This window comes from Dryobates pubescens, chromosome 25 (assembly GCF_014839835.1).
Source record: "Dryobates pubescens isolate bDryPub1 chromosome 25, bDryPub1.pri, whole genome shotgun sequence".
NCBI lineage: Eukaryota > Metazoa > Chordata > Aves > Piciformes > Picidae > Dryobates > Dryobates pubescens.
Window position 1 is genome coordinate 6,145,776 of NC_071636.1, and position 25,998 is coordinate 6,171,773.

A 25,998-nucleotide genomic window follows, 5' to 3' on the forward strand; every position below is an offset into this window, starting at 1 on the left:
TAATGACTTTGTTTCAGCTAAGCTCAGTGGAATCAATGTTTAATTAAAAGCTGCTGCTGTTTCCCCGGCTGCTCTGTAGGGTTTGAAATCGTTTTGTCACGGAATCCCAGGCTGGTAGCGGGTAGGAAGGGAGCTCTGGAGGTCATCCAGTCCAGCCCCCACCCTGCCCAAGCAGGGGCACCCACAGCAGCTTGCCCAGCATCACGATGTCCACACAGGTTTGGAATCTCTGCAGGGAAGGAGACTCCACAACCTCTCTGGGCAGCCTGCTCCAGGGCTCCAGCAGCCTCACACCAAAGAAGTTTCTCTTCCTGTTCAGGTTGAACTTTCTGGGTCCCAGAGTTTGTGCCCATTGCCACTTGCCCTGTCACTGGGCACCACTGGAAAGAATTTGGCCCTTCTTGCCCCTTCTCCCCCCCCTCCCCCCGTAGATGTTGCTGAGCACTGAGAAGATCCCCTCCTGCTGAGAGCATCTGGTCATCTCCCTCGGGTGCTTTGCCTCTCCTCTGGAGAGGATCTAATGTAGAGAACCTGCAGAAATCCTGCCATTTCTCAAGGCTATGCCCAAAGTAACAGAAGGGGAAGAGCTTAAACTGGAATTCAGTGGTGCAGGTGGGGTTTTGCAGTTCCTCACAGCCTGGTGAGGAGTCTGACACCGTCCTGTGAGCCCCTCCGTGTGAGTGGTCTGCTGCAGTCACCGAGACTCCCCACTGCAAAGCCCCCCTCACCCCGAGAAGCTCCCCAGTTTGGTTATTGCTGTGGTTTTGACCTGGGGGTGTGTGTGATCTGCTTTTTCTCCCTCAGTGGCTGCCAGAGAGTGCCAGGTATGATGTGTTATCTGGGAATCAGGAGAAGGCAATCGCCACTTTAAAGAGGATAGCGACGGAAAACGGAGCCCCGATGCCTCTGGGGAAATTAATTACTTCCAGACAGGTAGGTGCAGGTTGCAGGCACCTTAATAACGTGGGATACACTGAAACCGGGCTGCATTCCTAAGCCAATCATCAATGGCAAGTTGGAGTTGAATGCCCCAGCCAGTCCTGAACAAAGGGGAGGTGAGCCCGGGTGGGAAGAGTTTGGTGCCTGTGAAAAGGAGCTTTCAAGTGGGCACTGATGTTCCTTAACCTCACTCTGAGACTCTTTTGTTAAGCCTAAATCAACCCTTGGGGCTACTGAAGAGCTCAGATCTCCCAGATCTTGTGAGACAAGGTGGAATTTGGCTCTGGAGCTGTTCTGAAGCTTTAATCTAATCCTGAGTTATTCCGGAGTGGGAAACCTGCAGGCTCCTCTTCCGTCCGGGTGCAGGGAGACATTCAGGCTGTCAGTTCTGAGCTGCACGTTGCCATGTGAATTGCATTGGATTTCTTCTCATGTCAGCTTTGTCTGACCAGCTTTGCAGCACCTCTGTCAACCCCTAAAGCAGCTCTGCCTTTACAGGGCAGCCTTTGGTGAGAAAGGAAGTTACAAAGTTAGCCAGCAAGGAAGGCCAGCAGAGGGAGGCCTGTGGGGTTTGACTAAGGGCAAGATGGTAAAGCTAGGCAGGAGCCTGCTGGCAATGACAGCCTCTGACTAATCAGAGCTGGAGCTTTGATTTTCTAAGGCCTGCATCAGTGAGGATTTCCCAGGCTGGAAGGGACCCCAAGGATCAGCTGGTGCAGCCTTTATCATCTGCTCCAGCCTTGAGCTCCTTCTGCTGAGCTGCAGTAGCTTTGCTGGGCTGTGCAGGAAGGCTGTCCCAGTTTGGGATGGTTCTGTTTTCAGGGTGGGGTGGGAAAGTATTTTCCCTTAACCACAAGACTTTGGGCTGAGCCCTCCTCTGTCTCTGAGAACCACACAGTTTAAAAGGGGGCTGCTTGCAAGAGGGCTGCTTCTGGCTCCTCAGTGCCTGAGATCAGAAGCCCTGAGGGGCTGCTCTCATGTACAGGAGCTGGCTTTGGGCCACACAACTTCTGTGCCACCTGTGAGCTGGCAAAGTTCTGCTCTACCTCTTTCCAGCCCCACCTTGATCTGGCAGATCCTCACCTTTCCTGTGGAGGAGGAGTGTGCCCCATGCATGAACTGCTTGTGTTGTCATTGTGCTCCTAGAGAGTTCTTTACTTGGATCCCAGCTCCAGTGTGGCTCCTACAAGTAGAAGATCTGAAACCTGAGCTATAGCAGCTGGTCCTGTGTGTTGTGTTAACTAGTGGCTGGAGAGCAGCCAGGCAGAAAGGGACCTGGGGGTACTGGTTGACAGCCCTGAGCATGAGCCAGTAGTGTGCCCACCTGCCCAATGGCATCCTGGCCTGCATCAGGAACAGTGTGGCCAGCAGGAGCAGGGAAGTCATTCTGTCCTGTGCTCAGCACTGGTTAAGCCACACAGAATCACCAAGGTTGGAAGAGACCTCAAAGATCATCAAGTCCACACCTTGAGTCCTCTGTCCAGTTCTGGGCCACTCAATTTAAGAAGGACATTGAGACTCTTGAAGGTGTCCAGAGAAGGGCAATGAGGCTGGGGAGGGGTCTGGAGCACAGCCCTGTGAGGAGAGGCTGAGGGAGCTGGGGTTGCTCAGCCTGGAGAAGAGGAGGCTCAGGGGAGACCTTCTTGCTCTCTCCAACTCCCTGAAGGGAGGTTGTAGCCAGGTGGGGGTTGATCTCTTCTCCCAGGCAAGCAGCACCAGAACAAGAGGACACAGGCTCAAGCTGTGCCAGGGGAGATTTAGGCTGGAGGTGAGGAGGAAGTTCTTCCCAGAGAGAGTTGTTAGCCCTTGGAATGTGCTGCCCAGGGAGGTGGTGGAGTCCCCATCCCTGGAGGTGTTCAAGAGGGGATTGGACGTGGCACTTGGTGCCATGGTTTAGTTAGTCATGAGGTGTGGGGTGCCAGGTTGGACTTGATGATCTGTGAGGTCTTTCCCAACCGTATTGGGTCTGTGAACCCTGGCCAGCCTGTGTCCTCCAGGCCAGGAGCTGTGACCATCTGATTCCTCTTGCTTTCCACAGGCAGACCGAGGCAAGCTGCGGGACCTTTTTACCCCCCATTTTAGATGGACCACCTTGTTACTCTGGTTTATATGGTAAGAGGAAACATCAATGCTCAGTGGCAGCAGGCTTCTAAATGGTTTTTAATGGAGGCATTTGACAGCATCACTAAAACACAGCAGCTTTCCCCCCTCAGAAGAGCCCTGACTTGTATTGACCTGACATTTATTAACCCACCCGATTGCTGCCGCTCTGCATCTAATTGCCCCTTCATTTTCTGAGTGCTGATAGGAAATAGCTTTGAGGCAGCACTTAGTGGGAGTCTTCACACAGCAGGCTCCAGTTTGATTCATGTTGTTTACTATAGCTTTGACCAGCTGAGGCTTCCTCTCTCATTTGCTTCCTTGCAGGTTTTCCAATGCTTTTTCATACTATGGGTTAGTTTTATTAACTACAGAATTCTTTCAAGCAGGAGATGTCTGCAGCAGTGAGTATGACTCCCATCTTTTCTTTCCAAATCAGTGCTGGGATAGCTTTAAAGTAGTGGAATGTCTTCTATGAAATCACTTTCTGCTCTTGGTTTGGGGAAGGGCTGAGTCTGACAGCTTGAACGTTGAGGCTTGCTGGTTAGAAACCTTTCTGCCAGCTGTGCAGGTGTGTTCCTCATCTCCTGCACAAAGCAAAGAGAGCCTGCAAGTGTCTCTGAGCCCAAAGTGTAAACCATCAAGACAATCTTCAAGGGAGACCTGTTAGGAAAAGTATCTGTTCTTACTGGGGGTGGGGGGCAAGATGGAATAAATTGAAGCTTCCAGGCCCAATTAGCTCAGAGACAGAGAGAACTGCTGCTGTGGAGCTCCCAGCTCCTCAAGATCAGAGGATGCTTTAGATGGGAAGGAACTTTTGCAGCTCATCCAGTCCAACCCCCTGCAGGCAGCAGGGACAGCTTCATCTGCAGCAGGTTGCTCAGAGCCCCCAGCAACCTGACCTGGAATGGTTCCAAGGATGGGGGCATCCCATCACCTCTCTGGACAACCTGCTCTCACCACCCTCAGTGTAAGGTGTGAGGACCTGCTGAGGAAAAAAAGATAATGGTGGGAAAGCATCACCCTTTTGGGTGGAGATCTGTGTATAATAAAAACCCCCAACAAAAGGGCTTTGATCACTAAAAGAAGAGGCTTGAAGAGTTTCCTGTCCAATATCTTTATTGATGATCTGGAGGAGGGGATTGAGTCCAGCATCAGTAAATTTGCAGGTGACACCAAGCTGGGGGCAGGAGTTGATCTGTTAGAGGGTAGGAGAGCTCTGCAGAGGGACCTTGCCAGGCTGGACAGATGGGCAGAGGCCAACAGGATGGCATTCAACAAGTCCAAGTGCCAGGTGCTGCACTTTGGCCACAACAACCCCATGCAGAGCTACAGGCTGGGGACAGAGTGGCTGAGAGCAGCCAGGCAGAAAGGGACCTGGGGGTGCTGGTTGATAGTAGGCTGAACATGAGGCAGCAGTGTGCCCAGGTGGCCAAGAAGGCCAATGGCATCCTGGCCTGGATCAGGAACAGTGTGGCCAGCAGGAGCAGGGAGCTCATTCTGCCCTGTGCTCAGCACTGGTTAGGCCACACCTTGAGTCCTGTGTCCAGTTCTGGGCCCCTTAAATTAAGAAGGACACTGAGAAACTTGACCATGTCCAGAGAAGGGCAATGAGGCTGGGAAGAGGTCTGGGGCACGGCCCTGTGAGGAGAGACTGAGGGAGCTGGGGTTGCTTAGCCTGGAGAAGAGGAGGCTCAGGGGAGACCTTCTTGCTGTCTACAGCTCCCTGAAGGGAGGTTGTAGCCAGGTGGGGGTTGGTCTCTTCTCCCAGGCACCCAGCACCAGAACAAGAGGACACAGTCTCAAGCTGTGCCAGGGGAAGTTTAGGCTGGAGGTGAGGAGAAAGTTCTTCCCAGAAAGAGTTGTTAGCCATTGGAATGTGCTGTCCAGGGAGGTGGTGGAGTCCCCATCCCTGGAGGTGTTCAGGAGGGGATTGGATGTGGCACTTGGTGCCATGGTTTAGTTAGTCATGAGGTGTTGGGTGCCAGGTTGGACTTGATGATCTCTGAGGTCTTTTCCAACCTTATTGATTCTATGATTGATTGCCCAGGGGAGGCATGGCTGTATTCACAACACTTGGCATTAGTGACCACTGCCTGACAGCTGGGGAATAATTGAATCAGGGTGGGTAGCACTGGGAGAAGACAGATCTCAAGCTGGTCCCACAGGGGGTTTGCTGTTTGAGGGCTGTCATTCCAATTAGCCTCTAACAAGGAGCATGCACCCTTCAGAAAGGTTTGCTTCTACCAAGGTCTGGTATTACTGAGTCATCTCCAAGTACAGCTGAAGTGTTTGCATCCCAGCTTAGGGAGGGAGGGAGAAGCTGAATTATTGATGTTCATTCTCTTCTTGATCCCTGGCCTGAGCAATAACTTCAGCCTGCAGAGCTGATGAGGCAGGGTGGGATTTCATTCTGATAGGGAGAAGGAAAGTCCCAGAGATAAGTCACAGGCTCACAGTCCCCCTGCCACAAACAAGATGAGAAAGGGTGCAGTTGCAGCTGGGTCTTGCAGGTGGAACACATTTGCTGTGTGGCAGGGTCTTTTCAGTGCCTCCCTTCCATCAGTTGCATCAGTAAGAGTGATAAAGGTGGAGCAGGAGTAAAGGAAGGTGAGCAGAGATTGCTCAGAAGATATGAAATGCTTGGGGTGGGGTGGTTGGTTTTGCTCTCTCTTTCTCCCCACAGTATCCAGTAGGAGGAAAGAAGTCATAGCAAAATGCAGCCTGACCTGTGAGTATCTGACAGAGGAGGACTACACTGATCTGCTCTGGACAACCCTGTCAGAATTCCCTGGTAAGTGGCAGTAAGAATCACAGAATGGGCTGGGTTGGAAGGGACCTTCAAGATCATCCAGTTCCAACCCCCCTGCCGTGGGCAGGGCCACCTCCCACCAGCCCAGGTTGCTCAGGGCCTCATCCAACCTGGCCTTGAACACCTCCAGGGAGGGGGCAGCCACAACCTCCCTGAGCAACCTGTTCCAGTGTCTCCCCACCCTCACTGGAAGGAATTTCTTCCTAACCTCCAGTCTCCCCTCTTCCAGCTCAAAGCCATTGCCCCTCATCCTGTCACTGGTTCCTCACTGCCAGGGGCTTGGTGTGGTTGCAACAGACTCTGGCACAAGGAAATTATGGTTGGACTCAATGAGCTTAAAGGCCTTTTCCAACCTTACAGATTCTATGAAAGGGGCTCTTCCCTCTGGCCCAGTGCCAGTGGGTTTCCTGCAGCACTGGAGCTCCTTTCTGGGACTGCTTGCCATGTGCAGCACCCCCAGGAGCTGTAGCTCTCCTGAGTGTCTGCATCACCAGCACCACAGCTAAAATCTGCAGTAATTGCTCTGTGGAGCTGTAACAGTCCATCTGAGCATGGATCCCTTCCAAGCACTGTATTAGGCATTCAGAGGAGGAGCAGCCAATTAAATCACAGAGGCAGAGTCACTTTTAAGCACACATTACTTTCCAGAACTGTTTGTAAAGCATCCTGAGCCCAGCAAATCAGTGGAGGAGTTGCTTCCTGAAGCTGTGTCCAGCCCCAGTCAGGTTTCCATGATCAGTCTGACACAGGGCAAGCACCATGGTGTGAAGCAGCCATTGCTTCTGCAGGTGTAGATGATCTCTCAGCATTCATCTGTCTGAAATGATACTGTGGCCAGCTTGCTTGCCACAGAATTGGGTTGGAAAAGCCCTCTAAGATCATCCAGTCCAACCTTCAACCCACCACCACCATGGCCACTAAACCATGTCCCACAGTGCCATGGCCACACAGTTCTTGAACACCTCCAGGGCTGGGGACTCCACCACCTCCCTGGGCAGCCTGTTCCAGTCCCTGACCACTCCTGCAGCAAAGCCATTTCTCCTCATCTCCAACCTCACCCTCCCCTGGCACAGTTTCAGGCCATTTCCTCTCCTTCTACCACCTGATGCTAGGGAGAAGAGACCAGCCCCCACCTCACTGCAACCTCCTGTCAGGGAGTTGCAGAGAGCAATGAGCTCTCCCCTCAGCCTCCTCTTCTCCAGGCTGCACAGCCCCAGCTCCCTCAGCTGCTCCTCCCCAGCCCTGTTCTCCAGACCCTTCCCCAGCTGTGTTGCCCTTCTCTGGACCTGCTCCAGCCCCTCAGTGTCCTTCTTGGAGTGAGGGCCCCAAAACTGAACTGAGGGTTCAAGGTGTGGCCTCCCCAGTGCTGAGTGCAGGGGGACAATCCTTGCTCTGGTCCTGCTGGCCACACCATTGCTGCTCCAAGCCAGGCTGCTGCTGGCCTTCTTGGCCCCCCGAGCACACTGCTGGCTTCTCTTCAGCCTCCCCAGCCGGGACACAGAACTTCTGTTTTCATCTGGCACCGCTGGCTAGGGCAAACCCCTGCCTGATGTCTCTGCCAGAGATGTGAGAGAACAACCTTTCACTTCCAGAGGAGCCAGCCTGGTGCTGCAAGCTGGCTGCTGCAGCCTCCCCCTCAGCCCAGCAGTCAACTCCTCTCCCCCTGCAGGTGTGTTAGTGACGCTGTGGGTTATTGACCGGATAGGCCGCAAGAAAACCATGGCCCTCTCCTTCCTTGTCTTCTCCTTCTGCAGTCTCCTGCTCTTTCTCTGCGTTGGAAGGTAAGGAAGAGGTGGGGAGCAGCTGGTGTGGCTGCTGCAGCCCCAGTCCTCTCCTGGGTATGGCAGGAGAGCTGCAGCTGGTGGGGTGGAAAGCCGCGAGACGGTCGTGGGGAAAGCGTTAGGGATGGTGTGAGGTTTGCCTACCAGTTGGGAAGGAAACCAGAGGAGGCTTGAGGGGAGAAATCCTTCACTAGAATCCTGCAGACAGAGCAATGCAAAAGGGAAAGAGCTTATGTCTGAGTGGGAGGTAACCACTGGGCAGTTTGGAAGTCAGATCTGATGTCCTGAGCTTGGGGAGCTGGTTCACGTGCTGCTCTGCCAGTCATCAGCTCCACTTCCCCTGGCTGACTCTACCAGGGCTGTGCTCCACAGCCAGGCCCAGGCTCTACCTCCCATTCTGCTGCTTCAGTGGTCTAGGGGCTCTTGGTGCTCTAATCATAGAATCATTAAGGTTGGCCAAGCCCTCTAAGATCATCAAGTCCAACCTTGTACCCCACACCTCCTTGACCACCTCCCAAAGTGCCACAGCTGCTAATTCTTTGACCATGGCACAGTTACATCAGAAGCAGTAGACACAGACTGGGACAAGCTCCAGGCTGCACACAGCTGGCTTGCAGAAGAACCTGGGTTCACATTCTGGGATTGTTCAGTCTCTGTCCTTCATGCAGACTGCCCCAAGAACATCTCAACTGGCAGCCCTCCCCTGGAATCCAAAGCTCCAGCTGAGCTCTGAGAGTCTGCCTGTGTCTGGCCACACAGATGTACAGATCATAGAATCAGTAAGGTTGGAAGAGACCTCAGAGATCATCCAGTCCAACCTGGCACCCAGCACCTCCTGACTAACTAAACCATGGCACCAAGTGCCACATCCAGTCCCCTCTTGAACACCTCCAGGGATGGGGACTCCACCACCTCCCTGGGCAGCACATCCCAATGGCCAACTCCTCTTTCTGGGAAGAGCTTTCACCTCACCTCCAGCCTTGAGGCTGATGAACAAAGAGGTGACCTAAGAGGCAGGGGAGGACTCTGAATCCAAACCTTTTCTACCTTTTTTAGGTACAGAACCTTCTGGTACAGGAACTTTGTAAGGAGGAGCCTCACAAAGCTGCCAAGCTCCAGGTGCTGGGTGGGGGGTTGTGCCTTTGACACAGGAGAGCAGCCCTCTCCTTCCCTCCTCCTCTGCCATGGTTGGGTCTTTTTTGGTCAGCACCATTCATAACCTGGAGCTTTTATCACTTAGAGCACCTTAGACATTCTCTGCTTGTTCCATCAGGCCAGTCAGACTGAATCCACTTAGCAGACTGCTGGGATTTGGGGACTGCAGCTCTGTTTGTTAGAGGAAAAGGCCAGGTGGGGAGAAATACCAAGGGTTCATTAAACAAAACCCAACAGAACACCAACCAAAAAGCCAACAGCACCCAGAAGGAAACAGCACCAAAGCAATGGTTCTAAGCTACTGAGCACTCTTTATTGCCCTTGCCTCCAAGTTAAGCAAGCAGATTGTACAGAGCACTAATCCCCACCACTGCTCTCCTTTCTGTCCTCACAGGAATGTTCTTACTGTGCTGCTCTTCATTGCAAGAGCTTTTATTTCAGGAGGATTTCAGGCTGCCTATGTTTACACCCCAGAGGTAAGGAGGTTGCTTTTGTCATGAGGGTGTTTTAAAGGGGAGTGAGCACAGGGTGGGAAAGTCACTGTGTGGGGTTGTTTTTCATGACCTCCTCACAAGGGACCTTACCCCAGACAGGAGCTGCTGATCTCATTGTCATCCCCTGACAGAACTTGGCTGTAGTGCCACAAGTTAATTCCCATGGGGTTTTATGGGTTTTTTTAGTATCATAGAATCAGTCAGGCTTGGAAGGGACCACAAGGATCATCTGGTTCCAACCCCCCTGCCATGGGCAGGGACACCCCACACTAGATCAGGCTGGCAGAGCCTCAGCCAGCCTGGGCTTAAACACCTCCAGGGACGGGGCCTCAACCACCTCCCTGGACAACCCATTCCAGGGCTTCACCACTCTCATGGGGAAGAACTTCCTCCTCACCTCCAGCCTGAATCTCCCCACCTCCAGCTTCATTCCATTCCCCCCAGTCCTATCACTCCCTGAGATCCTGAGCAGTCCCTCCCCAGCCTTCTTGTAGCCCCCTTCAGATACTGGAAGGCCACAATGAGGTCACCTGGGAGCCTTCTCTTCTCCAGACTGAACAGCCCCAACTCCTTCAGTCTGTCCTCACAGCAGAGCAGCTCCAGCCCTCTGCTCATCCTCCTGGCCCTTCTCTGGACACCTCCAAGAACCTCCAGATCCCTCTTGTAATAGGGGCTCCAGAACTGGAGGCAGCACTCCAGGTGGGGTCTCAGCAGAGCTGAGCAGAGGGGGAGAATCCCCTCCCTGGCCCTGCTGGCCACACTTCCCTTGCTGCAGCCCAGGCTCTGATTGGCTTTCTGGGCTGCAAGTGCACACTGAGAGCTCCTGTTGAGCTTCTCCTCCCCCAGCACCCCCAAGTCTCTCTCCTCAGGGCTGCTTTCCAGCCAGTCCCTGCCCAGCCTGCATTTGTGCCTGGGGTTGCCTCCACCCAGCTGCAGGACCCTGCCCTTTTTAGGAGACTGGAGAGGAGAGAGAGCTTCCCAGTGGGGGTTAATGAGCTGATGCTTTGTCCACAGGTGTATCCCACAGCCACACGTGCTCTGGGGCTGGGAACGTGCAGTGGAATGGCCAGAGTGGGAGCCCTCATCACCCCCTTCATTGCACAGGTAAGAAACCTCCTCCTCCTCCTGAGGCTGAAGGCTCAGGAAGGTGATGGCAGAGCCTGCTTTTTCTGCTGCAAAGGCCAAACCAAGGGCAGTCTGCCCACAGTGTGTGGCAGCAGGGGTTTGTTGCCTGTTGCTTGAGGAGAGTTCAGGTTGGTCTCTGAATTTACCTCTTGCTCCAGATGGTGGGAGGTGAATAACCAAGAAGCAGGCTGCTGGCTGGATGTAAGGACAGCACCTCTTGGAGTGGAGGCAGAGGAGGCCACAGCAATGATGGGAGGGCTGGAAGCCCTCTGCTGTGAGCCCTGGCTGAGAGAGTTGGGGTTGTTCAGCCTGGAGAAGAGAAGGCTCCAGGGAGACCTTCTGGTGGCCTTTCAGTGCTTAAAGGGGCTGAGCAGAATAAGCTGGGGACAGGCTTTTGAGCAGGGGCTGGTGTGACAGGGCAAGGGGGGATGGTTTGAAACTAAAAGAGGGAGATTCAGAGTGGAGAGAAGGGAGAAATGTTTGACACTGAGGGTGGTGAGAGCCTGGCCCAGGTTACCCAGAGAGGTGGGAGAGGCCTCATCCCTGGCACCACTGCAGGTCAGGTTGTTTGGGGCTGTGAGCAACCTGCTCTAGCTGCAGATATCCCTGCTGACTGCAGGGGGTTGGACTGGATGAGCTTGAAAGTTCCCTTCCCACCTAAGACATTCTATGATTCTAAGGACACCTGGAGCTGGGATCTGAGAGAGGCAGGGAGCTGCTGTGCATGGTGCAGTGCCACCGCTCCCTGGAGATCCCAGGCTGAGCTCCTAGGGGCTACGAACCCTCAGGACATGTGGAAAGAAGCAGCCAGGGAGGCTTGGGGGAGCCAGGCTCTCTGTGGACAGGACTTAGGAGCCTGTCAGAAGCTGTGGTGGCTCTGCAGTGGGTAGAAAACTTTGGGCTTTGCTTCTGTCTGATCCCAAAGGGCAGCAGCACCTCGTGGCCCCTGAAATCCAGGCTCTGGTGAGGTTTTGCTCCCTGTGGCATCACTGAGGAGCATTAACAGGCTTCCCAGTCCTGCTGCTTCAGTTTCTGCCCCTGGATCAGGTGTTTTTTTTTACAGCAGAGGTGCCACTGAGTTGTTTCCTGCCTTGTCTCTGCAGGTGATGTTGGAATCCTCAGTCTATCTGACCCTGGTGGTTTACAGCAGCTGCTGCCTGCTGGCTGCTGTGGCTTCCTGCTTCTTGCCCATCGAAACGAAAGGTCGTGGCCTGCAGGAATCCAGCCACAAGGAATGGGGACAGGAGATGGTTGGGAGAGGATCTCATTCCCCCCCAGGGGTCACCAGGTCAAACTCTGGCTCACAGGAATGAAGGCTGCTCCAAGCAAGGTCCCTCAGCACACCTCCAGCCCCGAAGCCCAGGAAGCTGACCGTAGCCTCCCCGCCAGCATCCCCTGGCGCCCTGCAGGAGCTCTGGGGCTGAGCCTAAGCAAATGGTGTCTCTGCTGCTCTTTGCTCACACTCATCCAGACTTGTGACTTCTGTGTTGAGGGGCATTTGATCCAGGGGGCATTCTGAAGCCCAGCAGGAAGGGTTTCTCTTCAGCCTGTCGTGCTTGCATGGTCAGCTCTTCAGCTTACAGTGTCCCGTGCCAAGCCAATAAGCTCACTGAATGCTCTCATTAAAACAGTGTTCTCCTGATGCCTCAGGTCCCAGCCATTCCTGTGTATTTGTGTGCCTGGCATAGCACTTGGTGGATCCCACACCCCCCCAGGCTAGCTTTGCTCACTTAGGTGATGCCTGCCTTGCACTTTTTAGCCAGCCAGCCAGCAGCAGCAAGAAGATGTGGTGATGGCAAAGCAAGCCCATGCTCCTCTAGGCCCACCTGCTTCTGGGCTCTGTTCCTTCAGACTTACCAGGCACTGATTGCTTGGAAATGATTGTCTGAGTGATTCTCCCATCCAGGGCAGGTGGTTTGAGTCAGGGAGGAGAGATGGAGCCTTACCCAAGAAATGTAAACCCTGATGGTTTGGAGCAGGATTGACTTCTCTCTTCTGTCAGTGGTTGGTGTGGACTCCCTCAGCCCTCCTGGTGTCTCATTGTGTGTGGAGGTGCACGCTGTGGCTTGCTGCATGGGTCCAGGGGTGCTTCTGCTCATTTTGCTGAGTGTTTTCGTGGTGGTGTAGCCCAGAAGCTGTGAGGAAAATGCCTCAGGCTGAAGAGCTGTGTGAAGCAGTTTGGATGGAGCAGCTTTCAAGTGTCTCCCAGCAAGAGCAGCTTGTGGCTGGCCTCCTGGAGTCAGCTGCTGATTGTACACAGGCTGGCACCTCAAGGAATGGGCAAAGAAGAGCCAAAGTCATCCTTAGAGGAGAAACTTCACTCCTTCAGATGTTGCTCCTGCAGGGTGCTGGTCCTGCTCTTGTCAGAGACTGTAGCAGAGTTCAGGTGAGGATGAGTCTGTCATCCTTGGCAGGAATCTGTCCCTCTGCACAAGTGACTCTAGGGAGGTGCAGCCAGGAAAGGCAGCAGGCAGCTGGGAGCTGTATCACCCATGTCTCAGCTGCTTTCCAGGAGTCCAGGCTGTGGAGCACAGCAGCACATGTGGGTGCAGTGGACTGGAGACTCCTCCCTGGGCTGTGGAGCAATGCATGTGTGGGCTGTGGGGTCACCTGGCTCACGTGCACAGGGGTAGATCCTTGCACAGTGGAGCACTGGAGGTGTTGTGGGAGCCAGGCCTCTCCTCTGTGGGTCACTGAGCCCCTCTTGGAGAGCAGTGCAGGTGAGCACAGCTGGGGTTCAGCTTTTGGGAGGTGTTCAAGGCCAGGTTGGATGAGGCCTGGAGCAAGCTGGGCTAGTGGAAGGTGTCCCTGCCCATGGCAGGGGGGTGGAACTGGATGATCCAACCCAAAGCTGCCCATGAAGCTGTGCTCTGTGTGTGTGTGTTTGGTGCATTTGGGCACCAAGGGAAGTCACAGAATTCATGTTCACATCATCAGTAGCCTCAGATACCAACAGCTAAAGAGTTTTTGCATCCTCCTAAGAGCTTTAATTGCTCTTTGCATTTCATTCAGTTGGGACAACTGGAGTTGGGACAGTTGGAGGTTCTCCTCTGCCTCTACCTTTCCCCCTTGAGGCCACATCTGGAGTCCTGGGTCCAGTTCTGGGCTCCCTGGTTCAAGAGAGACAGCAAACTACTGGAGAGAGTCCAGTGGAGGCTGCAAAGATGCTGAGGGGCCTGGAGCATCTCTGTGAGGAGGAAAGGCTGAGAGCCCTGGGGCTGTTGAGCCTGGAGAGGAGCAGCCTGAGAGGAGACCTGATCAATGCTCAGCAAGAGCTAAAGGAAAAGAAGAAACATCACACCCCAGGGATTTGAAGGTTAGCTTTATTGGGCACACAAACTGTGGCCTTCAGGAAAATCAGCACAATTAGAGCACAAAGGAGGTCACAGATTGGAGCATTTCTGTTTGTGTCCTGAGAGGCTGTGGCAGGGCAGAGCAGAGCTGCTCCTGCAGGCTCCAAGATCAGAGCAATCAACCTCCTGTGAGCTCCTTTGAAACTGGTTAGGTGGGGTAGGATTTCCAGCAGTGTAAAGGAGAGAGGACCTCTCCTATTTGAGGCCTTCCAGTACCTGAAGGGGGCTACAGGAAGGCAAGAGGGGGACTTTTCCCAAGGGCTTGGAGTCACAGGGTGAGGGACAATGGCTTTGAGCTGGCAGAGAGGCAATTGAGACTGGAGATTAGGAAGAAATTCTTCACAGTGAGGGCACTGAGACACTGGAGCCACCCAGGATCACAGCCAGAGAGACCAGCCCCTGCTCCTGGTGCCTTCAGCAAGTTGTTGTCTTGGCCTCAGGAGCCATAGGCAGGAGAATTCTTTAGGAAGTCTTTAGCCTGGAGAAGAGGAGGCTCAGGGGAGACCTTCTTGCTCTCTACAACTCCCTGAAGGAAGGTTGTAGCCAGGAGGGGGTTGGTCTCTTCTCCCAGGCACCCAGCACCTGAACAAGAGGACACAGTCTCAAGCTGTGCCAGGGGAGGTTTAGGCTGGAGGTGAGGAGAAAGTTCTTCCCAGAGAGAGTTGTTGGCCCTGGGGATGTGCTGCCCAGGGAGGTGGTGGAGTCCCCATCCCTGGAGGTGTTCCAGAGGGGATTGGATGTGGCACTGGGTGCCATGGTTTAGTCATGGGGTCTGTGGTGCCAGGTTGGACTCGATGAGCTTTGAGGTCTCTTCCAACCTTGGTGGTTCTGTGAAGAACAACTTTGGTGTGAGGCTGCTGGAGCCCTGGGGCAGGCTGCCCAGAGAGGTTGTGGAGTCTCCTTCTCTGCAGAGCCTCCAACCCTCCCTGGGCATTGTGCTCCTGGGCAAGCTGCTGTGGGTGCCCTGCTTGAGCAGGGGGGTTGGACTGGATGATCTCCAGAGGTCCCTTCCAGCCCCCCACTATGCTGGGATCCTGTGATGCCCATGCAGTGTCCCTGCCAGCACTGCAGGCATCACAGGGGAGGCAAACAACCCCCTTGCACCTTCACAAGAGGAGGAGAGGAAGGGAGGGGGACAGGGCAGTAGCTGCTGAGAAATTCTGGTGAGAGAGGCCATCTCTGCTGTGGGCAGAGGGCAGACTCTTGGCAGGTGCACCCAGCAAAGCTTTCTGTCTGCTCAGGAAGGAGAACACAAGACTCACACAGCATGCAGTGGAAAATGAGGTCACTGGAAGGTCTGCCAGGGCTGTGCTGCCACAGTAACCTCCACAGCACTGCTGAAAGTCAGCCCAGCCTCCTGTGTGCCCACAGGGCAGCAGATGCCCTGTGCAGAGGCCACCTTCCAGCAGCACTGTGCCCAGCACCTCCTACAGAGCAGCTTCCCTTTGCCTTGGTGAAACTGGAGCAGTGTGCCAGGAGATGGGTCCATGGCCAGGCAGTGGCTCTGGTGCCAGGCTGAGGCCAGGAAATGCACACTTGCCATGGGGCTGCTTTGAATCCAGGGGCTCAGGAGGCAAGAAGCTCAGCAGCAGCAGCAGCACCCCAGCCTCTCCCCTTTGCTAGGTCAGCTGCCTGGTGCATCACCAGCCCAGCTGCAGGAGCTATTTCTGGCCCATGGAGTCAGAGGGAGGGAGAAGCTGCAGCACAGATGAGTAGGACACAGTTGGCTCAGCTGGGGAGGACAGGGAGCCAGGCACTGTCTGCTGGGCTGGGGACAACCCCTGCCCTTGGGCTGGAGGCTCTCCAACGCTTCCACATGGCAAGGAACTTCTTTGCTTTGAGGGTGGCAGAGCATTGGAGCAGGCTGCCCAGAGAGGTGGTGGAGTCTCCATCTCTTGAGGCTTTCGAGGCCCACCTGGACATGCTTCTGTGGGGTCTGCTTCAGGTGCTCCTGCTCTGCTAGGGGGGGTTGGAGGCGATCTGCAGAGGACCCTTCCAACCCCTTCCCTTCTGTGATTCAGGACCCTGCCTGGGATGGGTTTGAGAGCAGGAGGGACCCATGGCATGGGAAAATCCACCAAATTCCATCTTGGAACAGTGCACTGGATGCCCCAAAGCACCCCTGCACACCCCACAAAAGTCCTGCCTTCCTTGGGAACTGTCCCCAGACTCCTTAGGGGGGGTCACAACCTGGCTGCTGCTCAGGCCAGACCTGGGGGCTGGAGGACATGAGAAAGAGAGAGGCCCAGGGGAGTTGTAGGGCTGAGAAGAGCTATTCTGTGTATGCTGCCTGCTATATATAGAGCCTGGCAAACACACAGGGCTGGGCCATGTTGCTTTTGTTGCTAAAAACATCCTTTGGGAAGCCCATTTTAGGCAGCTGGCTGGGGCCAGATACACTAAGCAGGTGCTGTGGAGCCCTGCTGGGGCCTGGCAGGACAGGGAGGAGAAGCTGGTGGACCTGAGGCTTCCAGAGCTTCCCTGGGAGCTGCAGAGCTGCTTCCTACTAAGGAGCTTTGGCCTCCCTGGCACGGGGGGGGGGCTTGCAAATCTAATTACACTGCTGGGTGTGGGAGCAGGCAGGGACCAGCTCAGGTGGCACCGGCTGGGTTTCAGATCCTGCCCCGAGGCACAGAGGAAGTGCAGGGCTGCCCAGATTGCAGCTGAGCAATGCCTGCCCTTTGCAGGCTGAGCCCTGAGCCACAAGTGCACTTTGGCACAGATGAGCAGGCAGAGTAGAGTAGAGTAGGATAGAATAGAATGGAATAGAATAGAATAGAATGGAATAGAATAGAATGGAATAGAATAGAATGGAATAGAATAGGCTAGGCTAGAATAGGATAGAATAAGAATTAGAATTAACCAGGTTGGAAAAGACCCTCAAGTCCAACCTCTCACCCAGCACCTCATGACAACTAAACCATGGCACCAAGTGCCTCATCCAGGCTCTTCCTAAACACCTCCAGGGATGGGGACTCCACCACCTCCCTGGGCAGCACATTCCAGTGGCCAATTACTCTTCGTGGGAAGAACTTTCTTCTCACCTCCAGCCTAAACTTCCCCTGGCACAGCTTGAGACTGTGTCCTCTTGTTCTGGTGCTGGGTGCCTGGGAGAAGAGACCAACCCCCACCTGGCTACAACCTCCCTTCAGGGAGTTGGAGAGGGCAATGAGGTCTCCCCTGAGCCTCCTCTTCTCCAGGCTAAGCAACCCCAGCTCCCTCAGCCTCTCCTCCCAGGGCTGTGCTCCAGACCCCTCCCCAGCTTTGTTGCCCTTCTCTGGACACCTTCCAGCAGCTCAACATCTTCCCTACACTGAGGGCCCCCAGAACTGGACACAGGACTCAAGGTGAGGCTGAAGCAGTGCTGAGCACAGGGCAGAATGATTTATTTTCAAGCACTTCCTTCAGGGAGGTTGTGCAAGGTGAGGGTGGAGAGGCAGCCTCCATCTGGCAGCCACAGGACAGGCAGCGACCCCAAGACGAGGCACAGATCACAGAGCCACAGCTTGCTTTGGGCTGGAAGGGACCTCAAAGGGCTGCCCAGGGAGGTGGTGGAGTCCCCATCCCTGGAGGTGTTCAGGAGGGGATTGGAGGTGGCACTTGGAGCCATGGTTTAGTCCTGGGGTCTGTGGTGACAGGTTGGCCTGGATGAGCTTTGAGGCCTCTTCCAACCTTGGTGATTCTCCAAGCCCCCTGCAGTCAGCAGGGACACCTCCGACTTGATCAAGGCTGCCCAGGGCCACTTCAGGTCTGGTCTTGAATGTCTCCAGGGCTGGGGCCTCCACCACATCCCTGGGCAAACTGTTCCAGAGTTTCACCACTCTCCTTGTGAAGAGCTTCCTCCCAGCGTCCAACCTAAACCTCCTCTGCTTCAGTTGCAAACCACTGCCCCTTGTCCCATCCCCACAGGCCCTCCTAAACAGCCCCTCCCCAGCCATCCTGTACCCCCTGAAATGCTGCTCTGAGGTCTCCCTGGAGCCTCCACAAGGCTGACTAACCCCAACTCTCCCAACCTGTGCACCCAGCAGAGGTGCTGCAGCCCTCTGATCCTCCTGTGGAGCCACTGCAGCAGGTCTGTGAGGCGGTGCAGGAGCTGGTGGGAGGGTTGGAGGGCCCAGGTGTGGCACTGTGCTCTGCCCATCCTTCTGCTGGGGTCTCTAAGCTGCTGCTGTCCCAATGGTGCCAGCTGAGCAGGCAGCTCACAGGTGGGACTGGTGTGGCCTGGCCAGCTTCTCTTGCAGGATGCTCTCAAAGAGCCTGGCTGCTGCCATGGCACAGCCCCAGTGGATGGTGATCCCAAACCCTCCATGCCCATAGTTGTGTATCACCTGTGGGGGAAGAGAAGGGATTAAGGTTGATGTCAAAAGTAGGCTGAACATGAGCCAGCAGGGTGCCCAGGTGGCCAAGAGGGCCAATGGCATCCTGGCCTGCAGCAGGAACAGTGTGGCCAGCAGGAGCAGGGAGCTCATTCTGCCCTGTGCTCAGCACTGCTCAGGCCACACCTTGAGTCCTGTGTCCAGCTCTGGGGCCCTCAGTGTAGGAAAGATGTTGAGGTGCTGGAAGGTGTCCAGAGAAGGGCAACAAAGCTGGGGAGGGGTCTGGAGCACAGCCCTGTGAGGAGAGGCTGAGGGAGCTGGGGTTGCTTAGCCTGGAGAAGAGGAGGCTCAGGGGAGACCTTCTTGCTCTCTGCAACTCCCTGAAGGGAGGTTGTAGCCAGGTGGGGGTTGGTCTCTTCTCCCAGGCACCCAGCACCAGAACAAGAGGACACAGTCTCAAGCTGCACCAGGGGAGGTTTAGACTGGATGTTAGGACAAAGTTCTTCCCAGAAAGAGAGATTGGCCATTGGAATGTGCTGCCCAGGGAGGTGGTGGAGTCCCCATCCCTGGAGGTGTTTAGGAAGAGCCTGGATGGGGTGCTTGGTGCCATGGTTTAGTTGTCATGAGGTGCTGGGTGATAGGTTGGACTTGATGATCTCAAAGGTCTTTTCCAACCTGATTAATTCTGTCCTGTTCTGTTCTACCTGAAAAGGTGCTGTGCTGAGGGTCCAAGAGCAGATGGCACACTGGAACTGGTGCCAGTCCTGATCTCCTTTCTCTGAGATGATCCTTAGCAGTGCAAGAGGAATTCAACCCTCACTGCCCAGGGGAAACGTGACGCTGGCCACCCAGCCTGGGTGGGAGCTTCTGGAGGGTAGGGAGGCCCTACAGAATGATCTGGGCAGGCTGGGTCAATGGGATCAGGTTCCAGAAGGCCATGTGTAGGGTCACAACGAGCCCCTGAACTCTCCAAGCTTGGGGCAGAGGAGCTGGCAGCTCAGTCAGCTGGTACCTCTGCCTGGAGATGCCCGTGGCTGATGGTCTCCCGCTCCAGGCGAACCCGGGGCCGTGTTGGCCTCAAGCCACTCCACTCCTGCACCACCTTTGCTCCCTGAAAGGAGAAGCAGATCAGCACTTGCAGGGTGCTGCTCCAAAACATCCCAGCCCCAAGGGACCCATGAGGTGAGGGCTGGTGGAGACAGAAGCTGCCCCAGCCCTGCTGCTGCCCCACCTCCCAGGAGGCTGCAAGACAGTTTCAGGGTGCCAGGGCACTGGGGCAGGCTGCCCAGAGAGGTTGTGGAGTCTCCTTCTCTGCACAGCTTCCAAACCCACCTGGCCATTGTGCTCCTGGGCAAGCTGCTGTGGGTGCCCCTGCTTGAGCAGGGGGTTGGACTGGATGATCTGCAGAGGTCCCTTCCCACCCCCCCATGCTGGGATTGTGTGAAAGATGCAGATGTTGTGATTTGCCCTCAGTGCCTGGCCCCATGGCCTCAGCTCTGCCCAAGCACCTGGGCTCTCCATGCCTGTCCCTCCCTCTCCACCTCTCAGGGGTGGGGGTTGGGTTGGGGTCACCCACCTGGAGAGCAGGCAGCAGCCTGCAGCAGCTCTCCCAGATGGTTTTGTGATCCTGGGCAGTGTTCTCTTCACTCCAGTTGCCACGCTGATTGATCCCTCCCAAGACTGTGAACTCACTCCTGCACCAGAAGCCAGGAGATAAATGGTGGTGAGTGTCCCCAGCTGTGCCTTGCTGGGCCACCACTGGAAGGACTCTACATGTGTGAGGATCCTGCTGCATCCTGAGCCTGTCACACCTCCCTGCTGGAGAAACTCCCACACCACGAGCAGTGCCTGCACCTCTGCTCAGGAGCAGCTCCTTCACTGCACACCCTCAGCGTGGAAAGGTTCTTTGTCTGGGCAAACCCAGCAGCTAAGGTCATCTTCCATCCAGCAGGTCTGCTCCTGCCTGCCTGGGGAAGAACTGGAAGCAACAAGATGCCTGCAGTGGGAAACACAGAGGAACAGAGTGCTGCTGCTGCCCCAAGCTCCTGTGGGTTGACAGAGGATGAGACAAGCTAAGGTTGGGGGGAGCTGGGGGTGGTTGTTCCTGCTGGAGCCTTTTAAGTCATAGAATCACAGAACCACTGGGTAGGAAAGGCCTTTGAGATCATCTGGAGTCCAGCTGTGAACCCAGCACTGCCAGGCTGCCACTAAACCATGGCCCTCAGCACCACAGCTGCAAAACCCCTCCAGGGATGGGGAATCCACCACTGCCCTGGGCAGCCTGGGCCAGGCCTTGACAACCCTCAAGGGGAACTAATTGTTCCTCATGGCCTGGGCAAAAAAAACCCCAAGCCCAACCCTCACTTGTTCCCTGAGAAGCACAGAGAGCAAAGGGTTGAATGCCAGGGTGTGCAGGAGGCTTGGTACAAACTCAGGGCTGAGCTGCTGCATCAGGGCAGATGGCAGCAGGAATCATGTCTGAGCTGCTACTTGAGGAGCACCAAGAGAAGAGCCCCACTGAGACCCACCAGACCCTGTGCCACCCACTGCCACCTACCCTGGAATGATGTATGGGGAGTTGTAGATGCCACTCTGTGTGCTGTGAGTGATGATGAAATGCTTCACCCACGGGGCCAGGACCTGGGAGATGAAGGGGGGAGGGTGAGGGAGAGCTGGAGGGCAGTGTCCCCAGCTTGGGGAGGGACATGAGCAGTTGGTGAGTGGGGTCTGCACATGGTGCCCTGCCTGCTGCTCAGGCTCTAGGTGCACCACGGGGCTGCCTTCCCCCTGGTGCCACCATGGGAAGATGGAGAGGTGAGGGCAGAAAGGCAACCAGAGCAGCTCCTACCTGGCATGAACCTGTCTCCCCAAACCCTCCCCCTCCTCCTCTCCCAAGGATATGATGTCCTTTTGCTGTCAGCATTGTGGCCCTGGCCTCCTTCACTCAACCAAGAAATGGGCTGGAGACCTGGAGCAGCCCCATGGCTGAACCAGGGAGCAGATCCAGGTTCTCTGCTCTGGTCCCACACAAGGGTTTTACAGGAGCACCATTTCCTGGGAGTAAGGACCTGATCCCAGTGTGGATCCAGCTCACAAGCCCCTGATTTGCCCAGAGGGCCTCTCTCATGAGGTGGCTAATGGATGGCTCCTCCAGAAGGCAGAGGGAGGTCACAAGCCCTGCACCCACCTCACCTTTATGATCTGTCCACGGCCAGGCTGGAGCTCTGGGTCAGGCTGCAGCTGCCCAGCACGCATCCCAGTGCAGTTTATCACAACATCCACCCCCTGGGCAAACATCTGATGAGGGACAGACATGGGGGTGAGCAGCACACACAGCAACGTGCCCAGGGGGGCATGAAAACCCTGAATCAGAGCCAAGGACCTGCTCCAACAGCCTGGTAGGGAATAATCCATCAGAGACAGCATCTTTGTAGCCTCCATTGGATCTGAGGGGCCTGGAGCACCTCTGTGAGGAGGAAAGGCTGAGAGCCCTGGGGCTGTTGAGCCTGGAGAAGAGCAGCCCCAGAGGGGATCTGATCAATGCTCAGCAAGAGCTAAGGGACCTGTGGGGGGCAAGAGGATGGGGCCAGGCTCTTGTCAGTGGTGCTTGGGACAGGACAAGGGCCATCAGACACAAACTGGAAGCCAGGAGGTTCCATCTGAACAGGAGGAGATAATTCTTCGCTGTGAGGGTGCTGGAGGCCTGGAGCAGGCTGCCCAGAGAGGTTGTGGAGTCTCCTCTGGAGAGCTTCCAAACCCAGCTGGACACTGTGATGCTGGGCAAGCTGCTGTGGGTGCCCAGGGGGAGAGCAAGGAGTAACAGGCACAAAGTGGAACATCAGAAGTTCCATCCCAACATGAGGAGGAACTTCTTCAATTTAAGGGTGCTGGAGCTCTGGAGCAGGCTGCTCAGAGAGGTGGTGGAGCCTCCATCTCTGGAGACATTCCAAACCCCCCTGGACCTGTTCCTGTGTGACCATCTCTAGGTGCCCCTGCCTTGGCAGGGGGGTTGGACCAGCTGATCTCCAGAGGTCCCTTCCAACCCCCTCCAAGTTGGGATTCTGTGCTCCTGGAGCAGCAAGTGCCTGCTGGATGCTGCTCCTGCAGGCTGGGAAGGGGCTGTGCCCACCCTGCCCCAGCTCACCATCCAAACTCACCTCCTGGAAGGACTCAACCTTCTTGTGGAAAAACTTCACCCCTCCCTGCATTAACCTGGCAAGAAGGAGCTCAAATTAGAAGCAAATTAACCTTTCCAATCAGTGCCTGTAATGGAGCCCCAGAGCAGGTGTGGCTTGCTGCTCCTCCTGATAAACAACCCTGCTCTTCCCAGGGCTTCCTCCTGGTCTCCACTCATTAACTCCTATCCCTAACGACCCAGAGCTACTGAAAGCCATCAGTCCTGCATCAGATCCCAGGTCTTCTGCTGTGCACAGGGCTCCCACTCCATGTTGGAAGTGCTAAGAACAAAACCAAGCCCCAAATGCTCCCCCAGCTAAAAGCCACCAAGTGCTCAGCTCTCAGCATCCCCCTGCTTTAGTTTTTATCCTGCAAAATGGAGCTGGTTTTGAGGGGCCTCCCAGCAGGGAGGTTGCTACCCCACTGGGGCAATGTGCTGGAATTCCAGACCCTTCTCCCTGTGTGCCAGGGATGCAATCCCTGCCTCCCCTTCTCCTTCAGCTCATCCTTGGCTGTTGTGTTTCCAAGCAGGAGGAGGTGGGGTGGGCTGTCTAGAATCAAACAGTGCTGCCTAATCTCAGCCACCAGGCTGGCAGGAGAGAAGGGTCCAGGATCAAAATCCACCCCTGCCTCCCGTGCCCTGCTGGCCACAGAAGTCAGAGGGAGCAGCAGCCCTCCTGCCCCAGCACAGCCCCAGCCTCTTGGCAGCTTCCACACTCACTTGTTGGTGAGCCATGGCAGATAGCTCCTGCCCTCCAGCATCAGGGCTGTGTTGAACCATCCATAGCTGAAAGCAGAGGAGGAGAAAAAGCCATAAGGACCTGCAGCAGCTTTACACAAGCAGCCTCCTCCTCCCCTGGAGCTTCCAAGGGCCACTGCAGCTCCAAGACCCCAGTTCCCCCTTGCACAACTGCATGGGTCCCCCCCTCCACCACCACCCTGTTTACAACATAAAGCATCTTCTGCTGGTCTCCTTCCCCCAGCTGGACAATGTCTGGTGAAGTGAGAGAGGGGCTGGAATGGTCTCCAATCACAGAATCACTGTGGTTGGAGGAGACTTTAAGATCATGGAATCTAACCATGAACCCAGCACTGCCAGGGCACCACCAAACCATGGCCCTCAGCTCCACAGCTTTGAAACCCCTCCAGGGATGGGGACTCCACCACCACTGCCCTGGGCAGCCAGGGACAGGCCTTGACATCCCTAAGAGGGAAGAAATTATTCCTTATGGCAAACCTAAACCTCCCCTGGGGCAACATGAGACCATTTCCTCTGATCTTATCACTCTTTCCTTGGGAGAAGAGACCAAGCCCCACCTGGCTCCAGTCTCCTTCTGGGAGTTGTAGAGAGCCAGAAGGTCTCCCTTTAGTTTTCCTTCCTCCAGGCTGAGCAACCCCAGCTCCTTCAGCTCTCCCTCCCCAGACCTGTGCTCTGGGCTCCTCAGATACCCTGGGCTGCTGCTTTTTTGGCTTGTTTGAGATGATTCCTCCTTAATTTAAGGCAGGTGGCTGTAACAAAACAAGGCCACTTCTGCACCCAGTTTCTCACCCTCACTGCCCCTCAGCAGGGACCACCTGTCTGGGACCACCCAGCATTACCCATCCTGCCTGGGGGAACACATATCCCTGAGTGCAGCATACCTGTAACCAGGGAAGAGCTCAAGCTCTTTTGGTGTCAAGTTCCTGAATCCCAGGACAATGTTCTTCCAAGATGGGTCCTGGGAAAAAGATCTGAGCTCATTAATGAACCGGAGTGGAGTGGAATGGAATGGAATGGAATAGAATTAACCAGGTTGGAAAAGACCTCAGAGATCATCCAGTCCAACCTCTCACCCAACACCATCTAATCAACTAAACCATGGCACCAAGCACCCCATCCAGCCTCTTCCTAAACACCTCCAGTGATGGTGACTCCACCACCTCCCTGGGCAGCACATTCCAATGGCCAATCTCTCTTTCTATGAAGAACTTCTTCCTAACATCCAGCCTGAACCTCCCCTGGCACAGCTTGAGACTGTGTCCTCTTGTTCTGGTGCTGCTTGTGGGGGAGAAGAGACCAACCCCTACCTGGCTACAACCTCCCTTCTGGTACTTGTAGAGAGCAAGAAGGTCTCCCCTGAGCCTCCTCTTCTCCAGGCTAAGCAACCCCCCATGGTGGGCCAGAAGCTGTGGAGAAGGACAGACCCCACACACCATGGATGGCTTGGCACTGCCAGCTCCCACCCTCAGAGGGCTCAGTCCTGATTTCGTGCCAATATTGAAAACCCAAACACCATGTCCCAGGCAAACCTTCACAAGAGAGGTGCTGGAGCCAGGGCAGAGGAGGGCAAGGAAGCTGGGGAAGGGCCTGGAGAATGAATCTGATGAAGAGTGACTGAAGGAGCTGGGGATGGTTAGTTTGGAGAAGAGGAGGCTGAGGAGAGACCTCCTTGCTCTCTACAACTACCCGAAAGGGCACTGTAGAGAGGCTGGTGCTGGTCTCTTCTCACAGCTAATCAGTGATGGAACAAGAGGCAATGGCCTCAAGCTGCCACTGGGCAGGCTTAGACTGCAAGAGTGGTCAGGCCCTGGAATGTGCTGCCCAGGGAGGTGGTGGAGTCACCAAGCCTGGCTGTGTTTAAAGGTGGTTTGGATGTGGTGCTTGGGGCTACGGTTTAGGGGTGAGCCTTGTAGAGTAGGGTTAATGGTTGGGCTTGGTGCTCCTGAGGGTCTGTTCCAACCTGAATGTTTCTGTGATTCTGTGAAGACAAATTTGGAAGGACTGGAAGCATTTGGATTATCTCCTGGGGAAAAAGGCACAACCCTGCTCACCCCCTGGGCAGCCCCTGAGCCAGAGCCCTTCCCAGCCCTGCCTGTCCCTTGCTCCTCACCGGCACTGGCTGTGTGAACAGGTTGTAGCCAGAAATGAGGAACAGTCCCATGTCCTTCGCTGCTGGGGAGCCCAGGTGCCCCAGGAGGTGGTCAAAGGTCTCCTTGTTCCACAGCCTGCAGTGAGAGAAACACTGTGGTCAGCAGGACCGGGGCAGGGATTGTCCCCCTGTACCCAGCATGGGTGAGGCCACACCTCGAATCCTGGGTTCAGTTTTGGGGACCTCACCCCAAGAAGGGCATAGAGGGGCTGGAGAAGGTCCAGACAAGGACAATGAAGCTGGGGAAGGGGCTGGAGAACAGGGCTGGGGAGGAGGAGCTGATGAGGGAGCTGGGGTTGTTCAGCCTGGAGAAAAGGAGGCTGAGGGGAGACCTTCTGGCTCTCCACAACTCCCTGAAAGGAGGTTGGAGCCAGGTGGGGCTTGGTTTCTTCTCCCAAGGAACAAGTGGTAGGACAAGAGGAAATGGCTTCAAGTTGCCCCAGGGGAGGTTTAGGTTGGCCACGAGGAACAATTTGTTCCCCTTGAGGGAACAAAACAGGCTGGCCAGGGCAGTGGTGGTGGGGTTTCAGAGCTGTGGAGCTGTGGTGCTGAGGGCCATGGTTTGGTGGTGCCCTGGCAGCGCTGGGTTAAGGGCTGGACTCCCAGGGGGCCGTGGCCTCAGCTTCCCTCTCCTCACTTACGTCTCCTGCAGGTTGCCCTGGTCACTCAGGTAGGGCTGCCAGAGGCCAGCTGCCCCATCGCTGGTGGTGTTGGGTGTGTAGCAATCTGCATAGACCTCCAGCTGCAGGGAGGGCAGCAGGCTGTGGCAGCGCTGGTGGATGCACAGGGCGGTGGAGAGCCCGATCACCCCGGCGCCGATCACCGCCACGCGCATGGC

The 25,998-nt window shown here is 55.5% G+C and overlaps 2 protein-coding genes across 2 annotated transcripts in view; one reads left to right on the forward strand and one right to left on the reverse strand.

The window, feature by feature from the left end:
• Window positions 1-12,064, forward strand: part of SVOP (SV2 related protein) — a 32,808-nt gene extending 20,744 nt beyond the window's left edge. The window contains exons 9-16 of the mRNA XM_054173002.1: window positions 805-933; window positions 2,978-3,051; window positions 3,367-3,443; window positions 5,726-5,833; window positions 7,521-7,632; window positions 9,182-9,263; window positions 10,296-10,385; window positions 11,510-12,064. Coding sequence (XP_054028977.1) covers window positions 805-933; window positions 2,978-3,051; window positions 3,367-3,443; window positions 5,726-5,833; window positions 7,521-7,632; window positions 9,182-9,263; window positions 10,296-10,385; window positions 11,510-11,719 — 882 coding nt within the window. The 3' untranslated portion in view covers window positions 11,720-12,064. The remainder of the gene's footprint in view (window positions 1-804; window positions 934-2,977; window positions 3,052-3,366; window positions 3,444-5,725; window positions 5,834-7,520; window positions 7,633-9,181; window positions 9,264-10,295; window positions 10,386-11,509) is intronic.
• Window positions 12,065-17,684: 5,620 nt separating this feature from the next.
• DAO (D-amino acid oxidase) lies at window positions 17,685-25,998 on the reverse strand. Its single transcript, XM_009909703.2, has 10 exons — window positions 25,802-25,998; window positions 25,122-25,236; window positions 23,893-23,969; window positions 22,973-23,038; window positions 22,233-22,287; window positions 21,268-21,372; window positions 20,633-20,715; window positions 19,652-19,769; window positions 19,088-19,186; window positions 17,685-18,087 (listed from the first exon to the last, which is right to left on the reverse strand). Exons 1-10 carry the CDS (start codon window positions 25,993-25,995, stop codon window positions 17,959-17,961), a joined length of 1,041 nt encoding a protein of 346 aa, XP_009908005.2. The 5' UTR covers window positions 25,996-25,998; the 3' UTR covers window positions 17,685-17,958.